The following is a 27,137-nucleotide window of genomic DNA, read 5'->3' as shown; positions in this document are numbered from 1 at the left end:
TTAAACGTACAGCATATAAGTCTTTAAAAACAAACTCTTTATTAAGAATAAAATCATACAACTTGCAGTAAATTCCCTAAGGGCACGATATATTACAGAGCTGTACTTGTACTAAGGAACTGAAATGGCAAACAGACTGATAACAGCAAGGAAGGGACTTGGGAGAGAAACGCGCTTGTCAAACCGGAAAGGCTTCTCCAAACTTCCGTAACTACCACCCACCTCTCCCCGCATCCCCACAGCCTCCTCTGTAGCCACCGCCTGCTCCTCGATACCCTCCTCCTCGATAGCCTCCCCCCCAGCTACCTTGGTATCCTCTTCCTCCTGAGCGCCTGCCAGAGTAGCTGTAGCCGCCGTACCCTCTACCTCTGTAGCCAGGGCCACGCGGGTAACCTCCCCAGCCTCTGAGGCCACCTCCATTGTCGTAGCGAGCCATTTTGGGGGGGCGAGGACCATCACCGAACCTGGCAAAGAGAAACATTATATATTTGCTGCAATCTTATGGATTCCATTTTTTTAATATTAAGAAGATAAATCAGTTGCCCGAGGACCATCACCGAACCTGGCAAAGAGAAACATTATATATTTGCTGCAATCTTATGGATTCCATTTTTTTAATATTAAGAAGAATAATCAGTTGCCAAGATGCTCAGTTAAGACGCCTCTGTTTTCCATGAACAGGATATGATGTTTGAATTACAGCTGCACTTTTGCACCTTTTCCACTTCAGTAAAGAAAGGCTGGGAATGGCCTGATGTGCCACATAGGCAGTCCCTCCTCTAAACCTCAGCCAGGTCTACACCTGGCATAGAAAGTTTTCCCCTCGATCTCGCTTCTCCAGCTCACACAAATGCGTAGGGAGCCCTGTTCCTGTTTATGTAAGAACAGTGATCTCTGTTTTGCTCCTTGCAAAACACAGAGCAGTGTACATCTAAGCTGTTCTTTGTTTTGATCCTTAAATTACTAACAGCTTTCAGGTGTTTTCATTTTTCTTTGCTTCAGAAGCAAGACATGAAAACAAGGGGCAATGGAGGGGTGCAGGCACAGCCAAATATTTGTTTTATTTCCAGAGACAGAGTTGAATAGGTTTGCCCAAAATAAATTTGGATTATCTTTTCTTTAAAAGTCATTGTGTTTTGGAAGAGGCGATGACAGCTTTTATTCCTGAGAGCCGCTTGTCCCTCCTGTGGAAACAGGTAGTGATCTGTCTGCATCAGACTTTGAGCATGACGATTTGACATACACTCAGACTATTGACTTTGAAACAAAAGCCTGACACCCCTGTCCACACGGGACAAGACTCTCCTGGTGATTTTAGCTCTGGGCTTCTGCAGCCACTGTGCAGGGAGGGAGCAGTGGGGCTGACAGCTCTGACCTGCTCTGTTCAGGCTCTCGGTGTCCTTGGGGGCAGAGGTGGTGAGCGCTCCTCGCCCCAGAGCTCCGACCGCACAAGCCAAGGGAGCCGAGCTAACCTTGCATTGGCAGCCATGAGGCTGATGCCCGCGGCTGACGGCCTGGAGATCTGACGGATCACATTCACCATTCGCTCATTTGCTGGGTCCAGCTGCCGAATGATCTCAGGATCTTTAGTCACTTCTACAACCAGAGCCTCCATCGCAGCACGCAGAGCAGTGATGCAGGCAGCCGCGTTGTGAGGCATCTTCAGCTTGATCCTAGAGCAGAAAGAATTACGTTACATGTATTACAACTTCTAGCAGAGAACCTGTTACGAAAGATGTTCTGTGGAGTGGTTTTTCATTGCGTACTGCACACACCGAGCCAGAAATCTTTATTCTCATCTTTTAAATTCTAATTTGTTAACGAAGGGATGTGAAATTCAGGAGGCAAGTTTGCCAGATCCCTAAAATTTGACATTGTTAAAACGTAACTATCCTTCTGTTTAAATTTGCTCTTGAGATTTAACATACTCAGGTAACACCAATACGTAACCTCTAGCATCAAAACAGAAAGATACAAAAATATAAAGTAAACTAAAAACACGAGGTTCCTTAAGATTTTGAAAGCTCCAGGCTAATATCAAAAATATTAGTGAAATAAGCTTAAGCAATTCTTCACCTCCGTTTTACTGACTGGGGGCCGGAGGGGAGGCGTCCAGATGGTATTTAGTCATGGCCATAAAATGTATGCTGCCAGAGGCAACCACCAAATCCTTAGCATTTCTCTCCTCAAGCTGCGTTTCTGAGACTTAAAAACAAGGTTCCCTCAGCCCCTCTCCAAAGGGGAAGTCCAAAATACATAGTACCTCTCATTCATGTTCCAGCTGAAGGGGAAAAAAACCCAGCAGTTTTTATGGAAACTGCCTGGTATCATGTTTTCAATTTAAGCAGTTAATCTGCATGAAACAGTGCTGCCAATATAAACCTCTCCCTTCCTCATAGGAAACAAAGGTAATGCCCTCACAATTAACCTGTAGTAGTGCATGGCTTGCTCTAGCATTAAATCTAGAGATTTATGTCTGTGTTAGCAGCCACTCCCCCTCAGTCTGTGTTCTTTCATAGAGCTGAACATTATGAGCACCAAGGAGGTCCGTACCAGTCATCTACCAGAACGAGCTCCCCATCCGACAGGACCTTCTTGGAGGCAAAGAGAAGCAGCTGCAGCGGGCTCACCAAGGTCATTGCTTTGGCAGAGATGGCTCGTGTTCGAATCTGCAGGTGGAAGACGAATACGACTCTTGAAATGGGAAACAGATCCCTACACCTTCCTCTGGCCACTGAAACCAGAGAATTTTGTAAAAACAACACCACAAAATAATGTAGATATAGTGTTAGGAAATTACAAGAGCACACACGCATACAAAATTGAATGCTGGGCAGACGTTTACAGGGATTCAGCACTGGCTGGTGTAAAAAAACCACCAAAAACTACCTGTCATTTAAAAGTATTTCTTTTTCCACGACTGCATGTCTGCAATTATGCAGCTGACATTTTGCAAGAGCCATCTCATGTTTTGTCAACCTAAACATGACCAGGCATAGCTGAGTTATCTTCCCACCTCCTGCACTGCTGGGGCTGTGATGAAAAGCTCGTCTTGCTTCTTTAGTAGGGTCCTACACATGCAAATTTGGAAGTTGCTACAGGTCCGTGCAAACAGCCTGCTTTGTTATTTTATAGAAACAAGACCTTAAGCTTGTCCTTGAAGCGAGCACTTGGACAATAACAAGCCATCTGACCTAAGCCAGAGATAACAGCACTGACTACATGGGCTACTGCCCTTTATTTTAAAGAGGAACTGAAGAGTGGTACTTAGGATTTCAGCCTCCCACCCTAACAGCCTTTCCCTCCTTTCTTTCACACAGGAGTGTGATGGGCAGAATCTGTTGTACTTGTCTGTCCTCAGGGAGATTTGCTTCTGCCTGGAAGTTACCACACATGCTCAATAGAGAGAAACTTGCAGAACAGAAATTGTGGCAGAAAAATGGCCAGTAGAAGGAGCAGGGAACTTGCAGGTCAGAGAGAGTCTGCCAAATGCAGCAAGACACAGACAACCAGACCTCAGAAACTTTCTTTTAGCAGGTAAATAAATCCTTCCTTCACCCCAGTCTCACCCAGGTGCTGTCTTAGCCACTCTTAAGCCACAGTCTTAGTCACTCTTAGTTTCCATATGTATTTTTGTTTAATAAAGCATAGCTTTTTGAGGTCAAAAGCCTTTTGGTGTTTTTAGGGGAGCTCACTTTACAGAAATGGTTGAGGCAGATCAAAGGTCTGACCCACTTGGGATCCTTGGGTCATAAAGGGTGAAGAAAAGGTGAAGCCTCACCACAGCTCTGAAATCCAGAGTATCACGCCAAACCCCCAGCCAGTGCCCGAAGGAGTCAAAATTCCATTTATTACCAATGAAGTGGTTTATCTGGCATTACTAAAAATAAGTTGCATGTCAGCAAAAAGGACTGAGGATATAAAAATCAGCATAAACAAACTGTAATTCTGAACTAACCAATGTAGACAAGGTGACAAAAAAGGAACCCCTACAGCATCACCTCTGCTGTAAGATCTTAAGAGGCTCTCCTTACAGCAAGAAGCTTTGCTAATTTGATGCTTATTCTCAAAAACATCTTTACAGCACCTCACAGGCTGAAGGAACCCCGGTGTTGTGCACAGCTGGTTTCAACAACAGGCAACCGAGCGCCTCTGGACCTCCCGATCGCTGCGCTGGAGTAACTGTGCACAGGCAGCACAAGCAGGCTGGCAGCCCGAGGACTGTCTCCTGGCTACGTCCTACACAAAGGCATTGCCTTCATTTGCTCCTTGAAAGAAGGGCGAGCAGGAGCAGCTGCATTCATGGTGGCCATCACTGGAGCACATGAGAGCACTCAGGGGTTTAAGTGTACACGTACACCATGTACTGAGTACCCAGAATTAATGGGATGGAGGAAAAGGTCATGGGGACCCTGGGGAAAGCATCTCGGGGTTTTTCTGAGATGCTTGGGAAATGGGATTTGTCCTCAGGAGATGACAAAGTACCTACATGCCAGAAAGGGAGCACCCCACTGCCATATTACATGTTCCTGTTTTCTCTCCGGATTCATAAGTAGCCGAAGTGATAAGGGCAAAAACTCTCTAGTGCCTAATTAGTATGGCAGAGCTCCTAAGGCAACCTCTTAGAGAAAATACTAAGTTAGATCTTTCTCTACAACCTGGCTGTTTTCACAAAACTCACAGGAACTTTCTACGCAGCTCTACTTCTACTGAATTTGGTTGATTGAAAGTTACTGTAAAGGCTGAGCGACACCATGACCACATAACGTTCACTTTCTGAAAAAAAAAAAAAACCAAAACCAAACAAAACCCCCAAAAAACCAAAAACCAAGCTAAACATTACACAATGTAGCTTTTTTTCTTATGGCTTCTTTACCAAAAAGAGCCTCTTAGACAACGTGGCAGCACGTGATCAAGAACAAATTCGAAGTCTTTACCTTCTCTCCAAAAACGAAAAAAGGTGATGGATACTTGATGTCCTGGCTGCTGAAAGGGCAGTTGACAGATGACTTGTGGATGAGTGCGTTGTGCCCCTCAGTGGTAAGAATCTTCCTCTTCTCCTTGTGGTAGCAGACGTTGGGGTAGACCCCAAAAGCAAGCAGGGAGATTACAACATCCAGATTATTATCTGGTCCAGTGTTGTTAAACGGCTGAGTCATCAAACATTCTGTTGACAAAGAACAGAAGACTGGCTCGCATCCACGGGTCGTGGAGGACAGCACAGCAGAGTTGTTTAGGATCCCGGATCAATGCATTTTCTGATTCAATCAACTGGTAGATATGCATCTGTTCTCAAATGACCTCTGCACTCAAAGCATTTCAGTCCTACATTCAATTTTCAATTCATTCATGGAGAGCAAAAAGCTGAAAAATACTACTCCAAAGAGACATTTTTCTCTCCCAAGCTCTTCAAAAACAAGGAGAGAGGGGTTTGCCCAGAATGTGCTGTACCAGAGTGTGTTTCCTGTCATTTGTTTTGGAGACAGATGGGGAGGTCAGAATGGATGTTTTCATTAGTTTATTTGTTACAAAGCTCCCCAGAGTCTCTGGTGGCTTGTTTTCAGGTCATCTTGCCCAGAAATAAAGTTAAGGATAAATGCAGCAATGATCCTAGCAGCATGAGGAGAAAAAAAATTAAAAGAATTTAAATAAACAAAAAGTAACTGAGCAAGCTCCTCAGGAACATTAGGCAAATTCAGAACCTGGTCAACTAAGATTTTTTTTTTTTCCTTAGAAAATTGAATAATATGACACACTACTGCACAACCCTCCTGCGGGGCACGAACCCAGAAAATCATAGGGCACATAGCACACTGTCTTTAGATCACACAGACTCCTTAAGGGTAATGAAAAGGAGGGAGAAAGCACAGCACTTACAGAGCACATTTTGGAGATGCAACAAGTGAAGAAAGAAAATCAGGGAGGTCATTCTCTAAGGACAATTTCTCAATAGATTTTTAATCCTGCAGCCCCAACCTCAGCCTCCAAAATCTCCTATATTGCACCACAACTTCTCTGGTTTAAACAACTACGAAAGAATGAGATAGCACTAAAATTCCATCTGAACGCAATGTAAAGGCGGAACAGCTTTATGGCAAACCCACTATAGGCCTCTAAGCTTGTGTATTCATCATAGATTATCTTGTTTATTTGTCATCTCAGAATGAAAAATGCAATCATTAAATTACTATGTCCAAGCAGAATCACCTTCAGGGAAGCCAGAATTAATAAGTATATCTTTCAGCTGGACTTTTGCTTCCCAAGTCATTCTAAGAGTAGCCATGCTGAGTCTTTTGTGTTCACAAAACCTTTTTTCTGCTTCTTCACCACCCATTCTAAAAAACAAACAGAGTGAATTAGAAGTCTGTTCAAGAAAAGGAAAAGTGCGACAGTTTAGCTGTCGTAGCATCCATTGACATATCTAGTCTGGTCACAAAACTGCTCACCCTGTGTTACCCTAACTTCTCAGCAAATTTTGTGCCAAGACAATATACCTTGCATCATCCCAGGCTTGGAAGACGGAGAGCAAAGCAACGTGATCTGAAAACCTGCTCCCAGCAAAATTCCTATGGACGTAACCCAGCCGTTTGCCTTCACTGATGAAAGGTTCAGGGAAACAGGTGGCTGCAGAGATGGTACAAATAGCATCTCCCACACTGAAAGAAACCACAAAAGGTATCAGGATCGGGTTTATTCACAGTATTGCTGCCAGCAGCTGCTACAGGCTGTTGATACCAGTAAAAACTTCTCCGCTAGAGACCTTAGTCATTTGGCCCTTATCTACCACAGTTCTTCACAGAAACACTTCCCTGGAAGCGGATGTTAAATTAGCTCCAATTCCAGTACTTTCACAACAGCACGTGTTCACAAGTCCTTTGTCTATCTTCCTTCCCCTTCCCCCCATCCATACACTATCTTCTTCTGGGGAAAAGGACCCCTACAGCCAACACAATTACAAAGAACAGATCTTTACTTCTGCTAAAGAAAAATGTGTGGATTCATTTTTCTTCTTATTGAGGTGTCGAATTTCACATCTCCCCCACCTCTAGCTCACTGCTATACTGAAGTATTTAGAGTCCCACTCTTAATTGGTAAGTATTCAGCCTCTACTGGCCCCTTGCAGTTAACTCTGAATTTCATGACTACTTTATTCCCTATACTGTAAGTTATTTATCCTCTGCTCTCATGAATATTCAGTTTCCTATCCCCAGTTGTAGCATTTATTGCTCATTTAGATGTACTGGTTTTTCTCTTGTAGAGTGCACATCTAGAGGCTCAGGAACTCAGAGTAACAAGAAAAAGACCACTGAGACTACTAAACTTACTAAAAAATACAGCCCATTATCATCATCTTGCCAAGACGAGGTTCAATGGGAAGTTTGGCTAGGATTCTTCCAAGAGGTGTCAACTCATCGTTGGAATCGAGGGCATCAAGCTCTGAAACAAGATCTCTTATTATCAAAGGCGGTTATCTAATCCCAGAAATCCTTAGATAAGAAATTCAGAATTTTAATAATTGTATTTAAATAGAACCCCACCTATATTTAGGTTTAATGTTTTTACAATATTGCCAACCTGATTTTCAAAACTGGTCTGAGGTCAAATAAACACATTTTACTTTAGCTTTACAGATGTTTTACTACCTCCTCCACAATTAAAATAATTACTATTTAATTCACATACATATTTTTCCATTTCTTTTTAGTTTGCTTCTGTACAAACCTCTATTACACTGTTAAAGTTTTTTTCAAGTCCCTATATTTGTTCTAACTAATCTAAAATAATTTCTGCCTCACGAAAATCAAAGCAGCCCTATCACAGCCAACTGTAGAGTCTTCATTGCGGTGGGCAAATCACTGAACCCTCTGTTCATCAAAAAGAGAGCACGACAAACTCTCTCTTCCATGGGGCTTTGCCTGCCTTTCTCTCCTTCCATTACCTAAAAATTATCACCTGAGCTCATCCTCTAAGCTATCAAACCTCTGTCAATAATAAAGTCAAAGAAGTGACTGTGGCTGTTTGCTGTAGAGATTGAAGGGTCTCATGAGTCTCCTTAACTTACTAGCCATTTGGCCATTAAACTCTACTTCACAGAACTCTTTTTAAGTTTGCATGACAAAGAAAAATAATACAAGTGTGATCTTTAAAAACACTTTTAAGATATAAATGAAAAATGCAAACGTATAGTTCAAGTACTCTATTTACAGATTACTGTGGGAAACTTCAGCATAACTAAAAGCTTTACATTTAAAAAAACAGCTTTCAGGCCTCAGCAATTAAATGGGAAAGCGTACAAATAAAGGACTCCTTAGCCATTATCAAATCCATTTTTCTTGGTATCTACTGAACTCAAAAGGCTAAAGAATATTTTGAAGAACAGCATGTCTCACCATCCTAAAAATATACTAGTAGTATACACGCACTGAAAAAATCACAGGTCATCCAGGAAATGGAGGCACATGCAAAAAACGTCTATTTGGTGTTAAAGCTGAAAACATTTGCCTTTTCCCCTGGCTTTGCATTTCTTACCTGCAGTGTAAGAAAAGCACTAGCAACTTTTAGATCAGAAAGTCATGAAACTTGAATACACATCCCTAGTTATGTTTTTCATTCTGATCTCCCTTCCGTATACAAGCAATGTAGGCTCGTCACGCCATTTTTTCATAAAATCAACAATCAAATAGATATTTCAATTCTTAGAAATTTTAAGAAATGCTTATTTAGTGACATTTGCAAAGCATGCTGAGATTTGAGATCACTGCTTTAAATCTAAAGCATAAATTCAGGATTCCTCCCTGCTTCATTTTACTCACGTTCTAGTTAATTCCTTGAAGAAACTGGGGAGACAGCTTAACCCCCACCTCAGCTTCTCCTGTTTTAGAAGGATACTGATGCTTGCATATTCATACACTGGAGATCTAATTACTTGACAAAATACTGAGATCTTGGGTCAGCAAACTGTACAAACCGGTAATTATACAATAAACTACTAACCTCTCTTTTTCAGTACTTTTACAGTAGTTCTGTAAATGTCTTAGGCACTGGACTGAGTCTATGTCATACACAACAGTGCCACAGCTGGAAAACAGGAAGCTGGAAGCTAGCATACGTTACTGGTTAAATAACAAAACAAGCCTTAAGTTTGAAGGCTCCAGTTTCTTAAAGGAATGACACTCCACTTGGGAATTCAAGTATTTCTTCAGCTGCAAAAGACACTGCCACCCACACGATGCATCCAGGAAACACCTTGCTGTTTCAGACAGCATGCTACTACACAAACAATCTAACCAGAGATGTTAAAGCAGTCTGTAAGTGATCATTATACACGAGAAATCACTTGCAGTCAGCTTCATTAACATACCATCTTGTGGACAAACAACGATACCTCTTAGTGTGCGTTCTGCTTCAATCACTGCATCCAAAGGTGGTGGTTCTATTGCTTTGGCCAAAAATTGACCAATTCCTCCCAGCCGCAGCAATTTGATACTCAAAGCAATTTCATGAAGTGGTGTTCGAAACATTTCAGGTGTCATATGAGTCTGAAGTCTGGAATAAGAAGAGAACAAAAAAAGAGCAAAGTTCATTTTTCTGAACACAGGCTTTGATCACCATAATGGGTCTTTCCATCACCATAAACTACCGCACTCCAAAGCAAATACCGCCTCCCAGCCAACCCATCAACTCTCATTGTGCTCCTGTAACTTAGGCTCTTCTACCAGTATTTATCTTGCTTCTCAGTTCTCATCTCGGGCTAAATTTGGAAATGCAGAGGAATGCAAAAGTGGAAATGCACAGAGGGTATAGCCCTCCCATCACCACTACCCGGTGTGGTTTCTAGCATGAGCTGACCACATATAGACTCTGTATGGCTGAAGCCTGATTCGCAGCATGGCTGTGTCCAGCCCCACGCTTGCCCCCTTACAGTCATCTCCTACATTGCTAAGGAAGGTGTTCCACTTCTGAGACAGACAACGTGCTTTCAGCCTGCCTTACGTAGAAGCGCTTCTCCACGTGCCCCTCTATCAACTCCAAACCACCCAACTCCTCCTGCACATTTCTGCTTTGATCACTAAGAAGAGTAAGTATTTTTGCTGGATGCTTTCCAAAGGTGTTTTTCTGGCAGGAAAAAGACTTGACAGAAACAGACAGAGCTCTTAAGTCTTTAGCACAGTATTGTTAGCGATCCTCTAGCTTGCTGGTTGAAATATGAACTCCTAGAAATGACTGCACTGAGCAAGAGACAGCTAGAAAAGGTCTCAAAACACCTTGAACAGATACCCAGATTCAGCTGGTAGAGATTTAGCTAGTATCTCTCAAAAGATTCTCTGCACAAGTCCACAAACCCTCTTTCCTTCCTAGGCATCATGGAGCTAGTATATTTTGGTTTTATATTCTTTGAAGGAAGGTAACCTTAAAGTCATGAAGTCCCATGATTACTTCAGTAGCCTACAATCAGTTCATTGTCAAAAATTCTTAATTAAAATCATTTCACTGTACTAGATAGCAGATCTAAATAAATTTGAGCAATTTAAGGGAAGTTTTTGATCAGCTGATGCTTTCAGAGATTACAAAAAGCTGAACATCAAAAACAGCTATGCTCTAACCGCTGTGTGAGAAAGGGGCACTGAAACTTTCATGAGAGAGATCAAACACTCAGTGTAACAGCTGCGTAGACTTCTGCAACCAGCAAAAAGATTTCCATGGCTCTGGTAACTGAGAAACAGCTTGGCAGATAGAAGAGGTCAAAAGTTTCAGCAGCAGGGAAGGTGCTAGAGCAGCAGTTCAGCAGCATGAAGGGGCTTCCTGGCCACAGAATGGGGATGGAGGGAAAAGTAACATCTGTCTTCCCTGCTTTTTACCACTTTCAGGACAAAATTGCCTGTTATGTGAAGATGCCAGGGGCCCGCAATGTTTGAAGGCAGATTAGAGCCTTATCCTCATTCCAAAGCTCTTTTCTGCCTTGCCTCAATTCCCAAGCAGCATTATTTTTCTTCTGAGAGAATCTGTAGGTTGCAGTGAAGTTCTTAATAATAAAGTCATGAACTATTTACCCACCTCATACTACAGGTAAAAACATATAAATGTATGTAATTTTTTTAAAGCAAAAGAACTGAGATATCCAAGAATTCCAGTACTAACTGACTTCATACATCTCCTCTCTGTGCTTTCTGAAATTATTTCCCCAGTTTGATCAGAAGTAGCATACAACAGTTCTGGGAGAACTCTCTGAGGTTATTTTATTTCTAAAGAGCACAGCCTCACCTTTCAAAGCGAGCTCTGCTGCACAAATGGAAACAAAATCCGGCACGCACACGTCCAGCTCTTCCTTTCCGCTGCTCCAAATTAGTTTTTGATGCCCAGACTGTGGCATAGTTTGTCATGTTATTATGAGCAGTGAACAGCTTCACTTTTTGTCTGTCACAGAAAAAAAAAAAAACCCAAACCCTTAAGATCAGATGTTCTTCATCTTAAGCCCTGCCAAATCAGTTCTTGTTTTATTCCTTGCCACATTGCTTTTAAGAAGCAAACCACCCTGTTTGACTAGCTAAGCTTTGGCTAGTTAGCCATCCATCTGGAAGATAAAGTATCATATTCTTTATAAAGCAGTGTCCCAAGCTATACACAGAATGAAGTTTTCACAACTGTCTCAAAAGCTTAAAATTCTCATGCAATTAATGAGATCCCTATGAGTAATTTGCTCAGAGAACATGCATAGCAAGACAGGATCTGTAACAGACTACAAACATCTTCCTATTTTCCATCAGCTATACACTGAGCGTTTGTAATATTCATTTGGCGGACGACATATTTCAAATACGCATGGAGACCCAGTGACACCTCACATGAATAGTGCCAGCGCGAATGCAGCTGACCAAAACCAGCCCACTGAAATGCCAGTGTGGTTTGTAACTGTGTAGAACGGCTAAAGACAATGCAAATTTGTCTCGAGTGAGTTAGAGTCCTCAAATTCAGCTCTGTGACTATGGGAACACAAGGCAGTTCTGTGTGTTCAGAAAACCTTTTTTGCATTCCAAAGAATAGGATTTACAAAACAAAAAGCTACTTCATGAACTCACTTGCAGGAGTCTATAACATAGACCACATCATTGATGGTAATGCTAGTCTCAGCAATGCTGGTAGATAAAATAACCTATAAAAACAGGAAATGCATATTGAAATATATTTGGTCTGAAAAAGTTAAGGATGGACTGCAAGATAAACTACATTAACTACTGCAAGATAAACTACATAACCCCTATTAAAAAAAGTCAGCAATACATTCCACAAAAGCACAACAGAACAAAGTGTGTTACACTCCGCAAAGAGAAGGCTCTCATACTTTCGTTACTCCAGGAGGCACAGGATCAAACACTCGACGCTGTTCCTCCAGAGGAATTTGCGAATGCAGAGGTAAAATTCTATACTGGCGGCCTCCTACAACATGAATACAAGAAGGTCAGTGACTATTACTGTGTAAATCTCATTTTTTCTTTGCACAACATAATCATTGCTACCCATTCATTCTCACGACAAGTCAATCTCGCTCCCACTCAGCTAACCCTCAGCTCCACACAGTCAGTAGTTTCCTTTGGAAAAGGAGATGAAATATAATAGAACACAGTTGCTTATACCAAAGCGTGGATTCATTTCTAGATGCTTCTGCATTGTATATATCAAGTTCCAGCCAGGCAAGAAGACAAGTACAGCTCCTGGGACATTCAGGGTCTTGATGTAAATTAGCAGGGCCTCAATGAGTTCAAAAGAAGTTTCTTTCTCATTCAGCTGACCCATGGACTGCTTTGTTTCCGGGCCATATTCATCACTGCAGATAAGGTTGCAATTGGCCTACAAAAAACCAAAACAACAACAAAAAAAACCAAACAAAAAAAACAAACCACAAAAGAAATCATATAAATTAATTTGCTCAACCTGTGGAGACTGGCTGGCCAGGTAAACAGGAAAATGAGATGTGCGGATAGGGAAGACCATCTCAGGCACAGCTAACAGAATGACTCACAATAAGCCGTTCAAGTCCTGCTTCCCCAGCTTTCTAATACAAGAATGGAATTATAATTCCATTGCATTGAGTTAGAACTCAATACAAATTGGCAGCAGGAAGCTATCAAACTAATTTAACTTCCATTCAGATGAATGGGGATAACGTCATAAGAAGGAGAAGAAAATGCTTCTCTCAAGAAAAACTAATCATTTTTTAAAATTTCTAATAACTGACCTAAACAGTAATTTCAGACCTACCAATTAAAAGCTGTATCAGGAAAGTGATAGTTTCTTGCATGCATGTATGTAAGCACTAACAGTATCAACTGCAAGAGAAGAAGGGAGAGAACCTCAATTTTCACCCTTAAAGGTATCACTGAGCTCGTATTTCTGTATCTATTTCTTCTTCCAAGGTCACCAATGTTTTCACTTTAAAAAGCATTTCAGTTCTATCTTTAAAGAGAAGTAGGCTGACAAAAGATGAGAATTTTAGCTTCAACAAAAAATAATTTTTTCAGTTTCCAAGGGCAATGAGAAAATTAAATTCTATTTCTGAAGTTAACAGCAATCTCGGATATTAAAAATACAAAAGCTGCTAAAAATGTTTAAGTTCAGCAATGCCGAATGAATTACACTTGAGCTGGAGTCCTAACTGGCACTTTTCGTATTAAAAAGTCAAACATACATCATCATCTTCACCACTTTCTTCATCCTTCTCTTTCTTCTTCTTTTCTTTTGGTGGAGGAATGAACTGAGTCATCTGAATACAATCTTCCAGAAAATAATCTGCAAGGACAGACAAGCATTGGTTATCAAGACTGACCACCAGAAGCCTGTGTAAGGGAACAAAATTCTTTGTATCATCTCTCAAGATTCTCCTGATATAATCGTGATGTTTCAGAGTATGAAGCCAAGATTGGAGAAAACCCCTCGGCTGTCAGCTAGGGTATGAGAATTATTCCCACACTATTCCAATGATTATTCCTCTATTCAATATACTTCCACATGATTTTTTACTGGTTGCTTTGTTTGTTTTTAATACTGGCTCATCTAAAGCTATTTCCATTATTCCCAATATCACAGACAACTGATCTGAAACACCACAGCTTGACTATTACTCTCTCATTCACCAATGGAAACTACCCCAAGTGGTAGTGTTTTAGGGTGGTAGGGTTTTGTGTGGTCAGGTTTGTTTGTTGTTTTGGTTTTGGTGTTGTGTGGGTTGTTTTTTTTTGGGGGGGGGGGTAGTATTGTTTATTTGTTTGGTTTTGTTTTTAAACCAAACGGGGCTGTGAAATGATTCAGTGTTACTGACTTCTTTGCCAGGGTAAGCCACATGTGTAACACATGACAATCCAAAAGCAATGTATATCTTGCCGTACCCATGACCTTAAAGCATAAAATAAAAAACTAAAGCAGTTCCTGAAAGTTCAATCAATGATTTACCTTGGACAGGATAGGTTCTACCAAAGACCTCAACGATAGGACAGTTGAAGAAGTATTCACAAAACATACTAGTATCGATGGTGGCAGACATGAGGATAACCCTGATTTCAGGATACGCCTGAACTACATCTCTCAGCACCACCAAGAGAAAGTCAGTCTGCATATAAAGAAAATAAGAGCACCATTAATTTCCTAAGAAGCAACAACTTCCCAAGAGACCAGAAAGAATTACACAGACATATACATTTACTGAGCCAGAGCTTTGCTGGGCAAGAGAAGTAACAATTACCACAGCAATATTCTATAACCAGAAACAGTTGTCAGTGCTTTATTTTGCAAATACTGCAATTCCTGGGACAAGTGAATTGTAGGATTTCCAGTGTACAGAAGAGTTATTCTTTTATCAGAATGAAACAAACTAAAGAAAAGCATTCAAAAATAGTTTGCTTCCTTCCTAACAATACAGTACAACCTAAGATCTTTTTAAACTTGGTTTACGTATAAAGTAGCCATAGTTCATACAATAAATAGGAATGAATCAGTGCAATTGTATGCAAAGTTTTATAGTTCTATTTAAACATGACATTTATGTAGTTTTGCCATGCAGTTAGGTGGGCCCTTAGTTCAACAGATAAAATTCTAATCTCATTCAAAATTCGAAAACTTGTATTTTACATCATTAATACAAGTTTGATAGATTAAGAGATCAGAAAAATCTGCATTGCAATTCCATCTAAATGAGTCCCCAAATTCTGTCAAAACAACCTTAAACAGCAGTTTAAGCAGTTAGCAGTTTCCCTCACTCTTGGTGTGGCAAAGCTGAAAACTATAGAATCAAGGGGACAGAAAATGTTTCCTGTTTCTTAAGTTACATGCTATCCCTCCCCCAATTCTATTTTCAACTTGCTGTATTTTTCTTTGTGTCAAAACCAAATTGAAATGTGTCACTATCAAGATGGCAGCTTCTGTAAACACCATTGCTGTTCTGTTACAATAATACAACATTGTCAGTAGAAAAAGCACTCCAAAATAAAAGTGACATTCAACATGCTCCCGCATTCGGACAAGAAGTGCTTGTACTGGTGTTTTATTTTCCAGAGAGGACCAGGATATAGAAGGAGGTCGTAACAGGCAAAAGAGATAGGGCAGCAAGTAAGCACAAGTCCTTGCTCTTTTAATCAGGTAAGGAGTAATGAAGAGAAGAATTTCTAAAAATCTTATCGAAGATGGAAAACTCACATATATAGCAATTCGTAAAATGCAGTTTCCTTTCACATGTTTACAATTACACTAGAACAGACACAAAAGTTAAACAGAACAGAAGCACAGAGAGAAATAGGATCGTAATCACCAGCTAACTCACATTAATGTCTCTCTCATGGATCTCATCAACAATAACATGACTAATGCCACGGATCCCAGCCTCCACCTTTCTCAGAAGAACACCTTAAACAGACATAGTAGTTAAATGTTCATGTAGGTAACAGCTCAGTCTTCCCCCCGCCCTGGCTCATTTCATCAAGAACAGTTACACTGGTTTAAAAATCAAGAAGCGTACAGGCTGCCCAGCACCTTTTGCAGCCCCATCTCTAATTGCCATGCTTTTGTTTGTGCAAGTGATGGGGAGGGTATAAAGTATTACTACTAGAAAGACTCTTTCTTCTTTCCCATCCAATACTGCTTCCCCTTCTGTCTTTTAAGGAAAATAAATATACGGCAAATTTATCTCTTCAGGAGATTATTTCTGCGCGGTATTAGACCTGTATTATCATACTTCTGAAAAAACAATCTTAATCTTTCTCTGCACAACAGTACGTCAGCAAACTTATTCTATCAAAAAAAAAAAAAGCAGTTAATCTTTTAAACAGATTTTCTAAAAATTTTAACATAACCATGTTTCTGCTTTTGCTGCTAACTCAAAGAATTCAGACCCATAATTAATAAGCTCCAAACATAAACAAAACAATACAGACCTACAGTGCAGAACATCACGCTGGCATGTGGCCGAGGAAGCACAGATTCAAATCGCACGCTGTATCCACAGCTTTGCCCAGGTTGTTCTCCTCTCTCATATGACACACGCTCTGCTACAGAAACTGCACTAATCCTCCGAGGCTGAGGGATGAAAAAGTTTTCTCTAAGTTAATGATGAAGTTTTTTAAGTTTATCAGAACACCACCGAAAACAAGAAAGTGAATTACAAAAGCTATAGGTGTCCTCTCCTAAGATTTCTTTACAGAGTACTCATTAAACAGTAATATCTATAACAGCAGGCTTTTTTCTTCTGAAATGGTTAATTCTGCACATAAAATTACAGAGGAGGGAAACAAGGATATATGGGAACTACCAGCTGGCATTTGCCAAATTGTTTCCCCTCGCTCTGCCAAAAAGTTTTCACCTGGGCAAGGTACAAGCCAGATTATCCCAACTGTAGATACATGAAAGAATAACACTCAAAATGAAAATACACATGATGCTGAGGTTTTTCCTACACGTAGTGCTGAGGAGATACTTTTATGAACGATGTCCTGTAACAATAATCAGATTTCTCAACACATCCTAGTAGGTGATTTCTAGCATCCGATCACAAAACTTAAGTGGTTGCATTTGTAACATGTTCCTTACCTGTGTCACTACTATGTTGCATTCTGCAGCTCTGTTGGTTTTGATGTATTCATCCAGGATGTACTGTGGCACTTGTGTGGTTTTGCCACAACCAGTGGCACCACGAATTACAACAACAGAATTGTGACGGATTGCATCCAGAATTTCACTTTCAAAATTCTTCACAGGTAAGGCCTCTCTCTCTTGTTGGATCTGGAAAAAAATCCAGCACATTTCCAAAAATCTCCAAAAATCAACCTATTCTGCTCCACATCCATACTTTTATCTCACTCTTCTACACAGGTTTCGCTTACACAAAGGAAAAATGGTGTAAGCAAAAAATCATAGTTTGTATTTTTTCCTTACACAGCGCAATGCAGCCCCACATCCATCGCAGTGTAATGTCCAGCGCTTCTGAAAACTCGGTGCGTATTACTACCGAAATCCAGTCTTACACACTTTGTATACGATATGTTCAACCTCTTCTGGAAAAGAAAAAGACTAGCGCAAGCATGCCATGTTACAGGAAGCGCACTTACCCTTTGTAATTCTTGATCCTGCTCCAAACGGTACATGAAATCACTTTTCAAATCCATGCTTATTTGCTCTGGAGTGAGCTGCAAAGACAAGACATTGTTCGGAGGCTTTTTGACCCCTCTGCTTATCTATATCATAACTTCAATATAAAATCAGTCACACCAACATAATGATTCCAAATATCAGTAAAGGATCATTTCCTACATAACTCCCTGAAACCAGTTATGCCTATGAGCTATTCTATTTCATTCATCCCAGTGTGTTAAAATTAAATGGCCATCCTCAAAGAAGTTTCTCAGAAAGATCCAATATACTGAAAAAGAATGATTGTTCAAATTTAAATACTTTAACTGCTTGAGAAACACACTCTATTCAGCAGTAAGCCAATGAGATACTTAGGTGATCATTCAGGCAGGAGTTTTTAATGTACGGAATGAGATAATGTAAGCACATAACCATCCACAGAACACTAGCTGAAAAGGGAAAAGTGAGCAGAGAGGGATATTTATCAGGCAACTCTTGTATTTCAACTAAGAAAGAATTCTAAAGAAATTCAAATTTGTTACCAAAGGGCTAACTGGTTTTACTGAAAATAAGTTAGCTGTACCACAACTAGCACACAGAAATCGTAATGAGATTTGAAGCCAGCTCAATTTGCAATGTCTGTAAATAATAAGCAGCAATGCTCAAATTTACATCAGTTCCATATTTTTTAAGTGAATATATAATGATCAGTGTTAAATTAATGTCATTTATGGAAAAAAACCTGCAGTCAAAAGTAGTACTAAATTATTATTTTGGTCATAAGTCTGGTTCTCTGTTGTAGGAAACTGAAGTTCCTGCCCTAAGAGTCTTTTCTGACCAGGTTATATCAGTGGCTAAATTATGCCTCTGAACCTGGCAACCTAGTATTTCTTCCCTTCTTCCTCGTTTTATCATGCCACATTGCTGTTTTTCATTTGTTCTGTGGTGAATGGGACTAGAAATGACAAAAAAAGCAAGCAGGGTGATTGTGTAGTGACACCGGCTTGGAGCAGTTTCTCCTCCCAGAAAAGAAAGTCCTAGCATGGAAATACGGGAAAGAGAGGCTAGCAAATTATAAATGACATGCCCTTATGCTTACCTTGTAATTTCAATTAGAACTTTGCATGGGCTGCACAACAGCAGGCAAAAAAAACAAAGCAAAGAATTGGGACATCCAAGACACTGCTGCTCAAGAACCTAATAAAACATGAAGTAAATACAAAGAACTCCTACCAATGAAAAGACTCCCTTCCTCCAGGTCAAGAAGGGAAGAAATTTTATCAGTGGCCTGTTTTCTCCTTTGGAATAGCTCATACTTTAAATCCTGGGGGAAAAAAGCATTTAAAAGTTCCAGAAGCATGGGGAAAACAAACAACAAATCAATTATTTAAGCTATCTTACATTTGCTAGAGGACCCTCGTCAATATTGCAGCTGGTCCAAGGGTTCCAGTTGGAATGAGGTGGTGACCATGGAACAACTTCCGTATGACTTTGTCTCTGCGATGGTTCAAAATGAGCCAACTTTCCAACATTAATCAGAACTGGATTACTGGGATCTTCAGGCTATAAATCCAAAAGCAAAGGGGGCAAAGAAAGATAAAAGTATTAAACAAGCAGGCCTGATGTTAAATACTGGAGTATCTGAACCGCACACTCACCAAAGGCACAATCTCCAGAGAGAGTTCCCGTACAGTGTTTTGCAGCTGATTTTCTAAGTCAGAAGACAGCGACACCTCGTAAGGTTCCACCTATTAAATGTTTAAAAACTACATGTTGATATACAAAAAAAGTCAGACAGCGGTAGCCAGAACCACAGGCTACCAGAGAGTACACTGAACCATCAAACAGATCCTAGTGAAACAAGGCCAAAGAGTACCGTCAGTTCAAAATTCACATTCTTGAAACATTTTGCCAACTTTTCATCCAACAAGAATCCGTAGAATATTTTTAAATATCTGAGTTTAATTTCAGAGGAAAACATTCCTGAACTTGTAACCGAATACCAAAAAAATGCTAACGTGCCAGAGAATGAAATGAAATAGCCAAGAATTGTACATAGCATAAACATAAATCTTTAAGCTTCTAGAAAATTTATACTGAAAAAAGCATTTGTTACAAATCCTATTTCATTTAATATGCTGTAAAACTAGTTTACTGCTCCACTCACACACGAAGTTCTATTTCTGATCCAAATCACTGGCCAGACCAGAAACAGTTGCTGGTCTAAAGAATCAAAATTATTATTAACTCGTAAGCTGTTAAATATTGAGAGCAAACTCTAACTCACTCATCTTTATAAGAGAGTGCTTGTGTGTTATTAAAAGGAAAGCAACGATTTGTGACCCTTCTACCAAACTCACCGATTCTCCTTCTTTTTTCTTTGTCTGTCCAGAATAAGGTTCTATGACACCAAGATGGTAGAGCTGTCGAACCAAGGAAAGGGCACAGGACTGTGCTGCCAGCTTTTTGTTTGATCCATGCTCACGACTGAAAATCCCTGCAGCACACAAAGTTCAGAGCTGTAGTAGCTGATGAGTCAAACAGTTTCCACAGAAGATACTACTCTGAAATGGGCTTTGTGGTTGTTCACACAGGCCAGTGAGTCTCAGATCTTGATAAATCCAGAGTTCCAACATCAAATCCAGTGAGGGCCCTTCATTAGCCGACTTGCACTAGCTGTGTAATGTTACTTACTGACTTCCTAGGGAATTCCTGTAAAGTTTTTTCTGCATTCAGTGTCTAACGAAGTATGATTATCCTATACCACACAGCAACATTACACAAATTTCACAGCAAGCTCTACGTAAACGGGTATGGTATGGACAGCACGCCCATTGCCTGGGAACATATTAGACACCTGCATTTCTCAGATATGTGAAGAACAAGTGATCAAGACAGACAAAACCTGCCGTATCTCAAAAAGCGAGAAAAAAGATTAGTGGAAGCATGTAATGGAGAAGCAGCAGAACGCAACAAGCGCAGCACACAGAAAAAAGATTTCACATCTGGAAACACACATGAACCTTCACCTCTGGAAGTGGCTCCAACACATAACCTATAAAAGTCTGTACCCACGGGTATGACCTATTCCTCTGTACCAACACCTATCTCTTGCTAAGGTAAAAAATAAATGGAAGCACTTACTTCTGCCCAGCTGCTTCACATAAATGTTCATTTCTGCAATGAAGCTCCTGTAAGAGAAAGAAAAAACACAAAGGTACAATTATCTATAGCTGGCACTGACACTGTTTTTTTTTTCCAATTTTTCTAGGCAAAGATCTCTGTGTCCTCAGTCAGACATTCCCAACTCATCAATGGCCAAGGTAAAACATTACTGCTTTTAGTCCCTTTAACCCCAAGTTAGTAGGTAACAGACTTGCCGTCAATAGAACCAGTACATCTATTAAGAAGAGTCCTGCAAATGCCACCGTTCGGCATTGGAATTTAAAACCGCATTATTAGGAAATACGCTCTGAGTTGTCTAAGTTTAAGGCAACTATTATAAAGCAGATAGCACGTTAATGTAACCCACATTATACTCATGTATATATGTGTGTATATATATGTATACCCAGGCTACCGGGTATACATATAGTATATGTAGCCTGGGTATATTAACTCAGGTGCAACACTTAATACAGCTACCCTGGTTTTTGCCACACATTTGGCCAGCTCAGAGCACAGACAAAACTAAACCAGGTCCCTTTGTCAAAGACCATTAAACATATCTGCACAGAAGGAGACAGAATACTTGAATTTCCATGAAGCTCTTATTGCCATACTCTGGGAACAGCCTATAGTCAAAAGTAACTCTGCGCAGCAAATGTAATAGTTTGCCTAGTAGGCATGCAATCAATTCATTTAAAGCTCAACTGGTATATTAGTTTAGGCTTAAAAAAATGAGAAAGACATATGTCAACAGAGGATGATGGAAACCAAGATCCATGTTTTTAAGAATCACAAACCTAAGCATGTATTTGCACAGATTAAAAATGAAAGCCAAATTCTTGTAAGACAAGATTTAAACTGGCAAATGTGATTCAGGATGTACGACTGGGCTTTATCAGACTGAGATCCTCTTTGAAAACTATGCCTTGGTACTTCCACAGCTGCAGGCAGAGCCTTGCATCTGTGTCGTTCATTTCTTGCTGTAAACAAACAAACAAAAAAGGTTAAGTGAGGGATTTAAATTTCAAGTTAGAACTCCTTCCTGTACTACCAGTGAACTGACCTTCAGGCACAGTGGCTTCATGGGTCAAAGGCCACTGGCTTTCAGGGACACAACAGCCAACTAAGGCACCGATGACAGTATGTTTCTCAGCCAGGCCTACAGTCAGCATTCAATCTCATTCTCCTCCACCTAAGGGGAGAACAGCAACACCAGAAATCAGTTCGCAGCAGAATCCCATGTGATTGTTTAGTACAGCCTCAGCAGCCCGTGTGTGAACACGCACAGATCTTTGGTGTGGCTCGCTGCTACCATCTTCAGTAGGAACACAAGGAGGCAAAGGCATGCCACGCTACCGATGGAATCCCAAAACAGAAAAGCCACATCCCATCCCTTAATATTTAGTTCATACTTTGTGTATTAGGAGAGCCATGTTTATATTTACAATTTATACCCTCCGTCATAATAATAAAGTTTCCGAATCCAAATTTTCCAGCTATTACTAAGTTCTTATACCATGTGACTATGATTAATTGACAACAAAAATACATTTCTCCTTTAAAAATCTCCGAAAGCAAGGCTGACATTTCTGTTATAAAGACTATTATGTTAAAAAAAAAAATCAGATTGGTAAGATACATGGCAACTGGTATTTCTTAAAAAAAAAAAAAAACAAAACCAAACTATATTACTGTCCTCAAAACTCCAAAAACATCTGAAATTAGTCCTTTCCTGTTACACATACTAAAAGCATTAAATCCAATAATTTGCCCTCTCTCAACGAACCCCTATCCGATCCGTTGCAACAGATAGTTCCCCCTTCTGCCATTCCATCCAGGGCATTTCACACATGCTTTCCTGGATGTAGTAAATACGAAATTCTGAAATGCTCTCTGGAAGAACAGTAAGTGGGCTGAGAAACATACTGTCATCTGTGGCCACCTCATTCTGCTCGAGATTATATGCATTTGAATACATGGGGTTTAATGCTTTTTACCTGCAGAAGGCCTAACAAAATGAGCTGCACAAATAATCTGCAATACAGAACAAAAGAAGTGCTCAAGAACTACATCTGCAACAAGCATATTTAAAATTCCTAGTACTGCACGAACTAATTTTTTATGTTACTCATTTAAGGGAAAGAAATGTCCTTGCTTGAAAACATAAATGGAGATGAAGTGACTTGAAAATAGGTTTTAAATGAGAATTTAGAACTTTCTGACACCAATACACATATTTCAGATGTTCTAAATGCTTGTAAGACTTAACCACAAAAGAATACCAGAAGTCCTGCAAGTGAGACTCTCATGGAAGACTGTAATAAGAAAATTCACTTGTCTTTCTAAAAAAAAAAAAAACTCTCATAGAAAACAAATTTATATAATGCAAAAAAACCCCAAAACGCAACAAGAATCCAGCAGCAGCAGCATGCCATTGTTTCCGACCACAAAACATACAATTATGTTTCACAAGAAACAATACAATGTCCTGAAGTTTTGATTATTTGTAAAGACTATTCCAAACAGGGGTAAAAAAATCAAAACCATCAATTCTTTATGCATAATCTGTTATGCGTTATTTTCATTTGGGAGAAGCACATGTAAATTTTCTGATGGATTGGGCAGAAAGCCAAAAAAGACTAATACCCCAGCTGGTTTCAACTGAAATTTAAGATCCCCAAAACTCCTCCGGGAAGATTCTGCCAAACTAATTTTTCCAGTAGAATACTCTGCTGCCAAAAAAGTTAATCATAATAAAAATAATAATAAAATGTCCTTAAAGCACATTTCTACATAAGCAAATGTAAGCGTATTTAAAATTTACTCAAAATGTACAAAGGTAACTACAGTCATACAAACAACTACCGCAAGCAATTGAGCATGCTTTCCGCTCAAACTGACGCCTCAACAGTTAGCTAGAGCACAGCAATCATTTTAAAAGCTGCACATCCATGAAAAACATCAGACAGAAATTTCTTCAGAGTCACTCAGATCTTGGCACTCCCCATTTCAAGATTTAGGGATGGTTGTTGGGCCTGGTAAAGAACACAGCTTTCTCAAACGGCACTATGGAGCACCACAAATAAGTGTAATTAGCCACTGTCACCGAAAATATTTCTAACCCTTCATACGCATTAGGTGACTAAAACTGCCAAACCTGTTGTGATCAGGACCCATTTCAGTGTATTTATATTCTTCCTGAATCTTCTCCTTTTGGAAAAACTGGTTCAGACGTGCCTTGGCATTTTCCAAGATCCAACCCCCGTGAAGATCGGCATTTAAGTCCACTTCTGACTCCGAGGTCTAATATTGGGAAAAAAGTATCATTTACTGGTTTCTAATAGATTTCAGTTTTAAACATTATTTTTATAAAAAGTCTTTGAAACAAATTGTCTAGATGCCATAAATCAATTAAGACGTTACAGAAAATGCTAAAAAGTCCTCAGTATTTCCTTATTTTCACAACAAAATCTCTACACAAACAATTGGATATTCACAGTATCCAGAGTGATTTATTTTGTTCTTGGCTTAAACAAGTTACCTTTGTTAAAAGCCAGCAGGTAAATCTGCAGCTTAAGTTAAAACCAACAGCAAAATATCAAATGAAAACTGCAAGCTTGATTATAAATGCTAATAACAAATGAAAGGGAGCGAAAGATACCTATTTAAGAACGAAAGTAAAGGAGAATTACATAGAATGACTTACTGCCTGCACTTCTTGCTCCTCTCTCTTTGAATAATAATCTTTCAAATTTGCACCCCGATCCCACTGAGCTCCACGATTGCCAGAGTTTCCAGGCGCTGCAGCTGGGCCATTGCCTACCACGTGGGGAAAAAAAAACCAAAACAAAACCAAAATAACTCTCCCCCAAAACATGTTCTTAGCAATGGAGAGGTATTGCCTGGCAATCTCAACAGGACATGACCAGTCCCTCAGATCTCATGCAGTCATTCACACCTCTGCCTCAAAACTACAACGACTGTTACCTGTCTTCTGTCTGCAGAATTATGCTCTCTGGGAGAAAAAAAAACCCACCCAAATCTACATGCATATATTACATCCGCATACATGTAAATTACAGTTTTCACAGTCTTACCTATTTCAGCCTCTATAATCAAATGTGGAGGAAGAGGTCCACCCAAACTAGAACTGGAACCAGTAACATCTCCAGCTGCTTCATGTCCATCAGGAGTATCACCAGCTGCTGGCTAGGAAAGAGAATGAAGGGAAATATCAGCACATTTGTACACAATAAGCCTTTTTACTATTTAGCTAGAAAACTGTTCAGGCAGTTTAAGGAGATCATGCATCATTGCGCAATAGTTACCCCCAGCAGTAATCCCCAATGGTAACACCCTTTTAAAAACTGAAAGGAATACAATTGCTGAATATTTGGCTTTTTGTGGGTGTTCTGTAACAAGATTTCCAACCAACAAGTAGCCCTGACTTGCCGAAGTTCAGCAATTATAAAATCAACTGTTTCAGCACCCAGGATAAAATAACAGATACCAGTCCCTATCGTATATCCAAGGAAACTCAAATATACTTACGAACACACAAAAAATCACTGTAAGAATACACTAATACCCTTCGGAAATGACAAAATTGTGGTTAATCATTACAATTTGAATTCTTCCCATTTTGAGATGTGTAGGTTTAGCTAACCGATCACACCACCTCTCCTTTATTCAAGATACAGAACACGCTATCCCTTTTTAGGATCTAGCTATGCAACACATTGCATTGCTGTGAAACTAACTGGTACATCAGAAACAATACAGGTCCTGTTATCATTAGGCTTCCCCTAGGCTAACGACGCAGGGACACTGCTTCCACTGATCAAACTATCTATCTTACGCAGATACATCCTTAATGAGGCACTAGAAAAAGACTCTTTCAATGCATAACACGTAGCTTCGTGCTTTATTTACTGTTCTCTAAAATCGCTGTAAAGATAGAGTTACCTTCCTCCTCAGCTTTTATGTGATAGTCATTGCTGATGCTTGCATAGTTCATAAAACATCATAAAAAGCAGTGATTCTATTATACATGAGGAGCTAAGGCAGAAACATTTACGGTTTAAAAAAAGCCAAATTTTCAATGTCTGGTTTGAGATGTGATTTTTTTTTTTTTTTTAAAAGTACATAGTATTATATATCATAACATGCATTTAAAACAATTCCCAGTGTCAGGTGTGAGTATTCAGCACAGTATTCAAGTCCGGCTGCACCTTACAGGGACTCTGAATTCTCTCCAGCCTCATCAGTTATGCAGACCAACATGCAGCTGTTTTTACCAGATTAGCCTACAACATTCCCTACATATATTCCAGGTTTCCAGCACTGCAAGCAGAAGTCCTGCACTTTCAGTCTTCTTCACTGCACACGGGTGCCAGACTGACCTCCAGGGAAGAAATGCAACTGGATGCACAGCACTGCAATTAAAGATTAGCCTTTGGTAAGGAGAAAGAGCAGCTTACTGCAAAAGCAGGAATTTCTTCTCTCTTCATTTCATTCACCCGAATCAAGTAATTGACAAAGTCTCGAGCGGCATTGCTCTGCGCATCTTTCTTGTTAGTGGAATTGCCCATGCCGATGTAGTTAAAGCCTTCCACGCGAACCTGCAAATAAAAATACAGATCTGTGGCACGTACAAGTGAAAGTGTCTTGAAAACCAATAATACTGAAACACCAAATATCAGTTGCTAATAAGTGCAGGAAAAATATTATTACTAAGTATTGTTACGTATCATTATACATATATATATATTTCTGTAGGTTTTGAATGTATACTTTATACCTGTTAAAGAAAACACCCACAGTCCACTCTCAGAGAGTATGAGTGTTTCCCAAAACCTTGTTGAAGAAAACGAATCCGTGTAGGAAGGGATACTACCAACACAGCAGCAAACTCTGCCCAGGTTCACTTTCCTCAACCTTAATCCCAAACATCAAGGAGCTTGTGTGTCCTCTACTGTCGCTCCACATTATTACAGGTAGCAAGATGCAATGTATTTCATAAACTTAGAGCCAAGCTTTAGAAGAGCAATTTTATATCCTGTTAGCTTCCCTGACAGGCTGCTACAAAACTTCATCACAAGAAATTTACTGAAAATTCAGACTAACCAGATATTTTACACCTGCTTTTCTGCAACCACTGCCCCTCATCTTATTTTCTTTTTTTTTTTTTCACATTTACAGTCAGCAACTCCATTTCATTTCACCTTCACTTGGATAGAGCACTTACGCATTTCTGATTTCTACTCTTCACTGTGCTGACTATGTAAACAGCTTTTTACTATAGCTAGCTGTTGTTCTTAAAAAAAAAAAAAGCAAGCAGACTTGCATGTAACATTCCA

At 39.8% G+C, this 27,137-nt stretch overlaps 1 protein-coding gene across 1 annotated transcript; it reads right to left on the bottom strand.

The window, feature by feature from the left end:
* Positions 1 to 222: 222 nt before the first annotated feature.
* Positions 223 to 26,399, bottom strand: DHX9 (DEAH (Asp-Glu-Ala-His) box helicase 9; the record flags this gene model as incomplete). Its single annotated transcript, XM_009584168.1, has 27 exons — positions 223 to 464; positions 1,473 to 1,673; positions 2,554 to 2,669; positions 4,938 to 5,167; positions 6,208 to 6,335; positions 6,495 to 6,656; positions 7,326 to 7,437; positions 9,386 to 9,546; positions 11,263 to 11,415; positions 12,078 to 12,151; positions 12,341 to 12,435; positions 12,633 to 12,846; positions 13,685 to 13,785; positions 14,446 to 14,602; positions 15,809 to 15,891; positions 16,419 to 16,560; positions 17,071 to 17,262; positions 17,589 to 17,666; positions 19,012 to 19,173; positions 19,269 to 19,358; positions 19,971 to 20,107; positions 20,755 to 20,801; positions 23,936 to 24,081; positions 24,485 to 24,597; positions 24,876 to 24,987; positions 26,015 to 26,019; positions 26,252 to 26,399. Coding segments are annotated over 27 exons (3,601 nt in total), but the record flags the coding sequence as incomplete, so codon positions are not given.
* Between the last annotated feature and the right edge of the window lie 738 nt (positions 26,400 to 27,137).

Source organism: Fulmarus glacialis, unplaced genomic scaffold (genome assembly GCF_000690835.1).
Source record: "Fulmarus glacialis isolate BGI_N327 unplaced genomic scaffold, ASM69083v1 scaffold26800, whole genome shotgun sequence".
Lineage (NCBI taxonomy): Eukaryota > Metazoa > Chordata > Aves > Procellariiformes > Procellariidae > Fulmarus > Fulmarus glacialis.
This window is presented reverse-complemented; position numbering and strand designations above follow the sequence as displayed.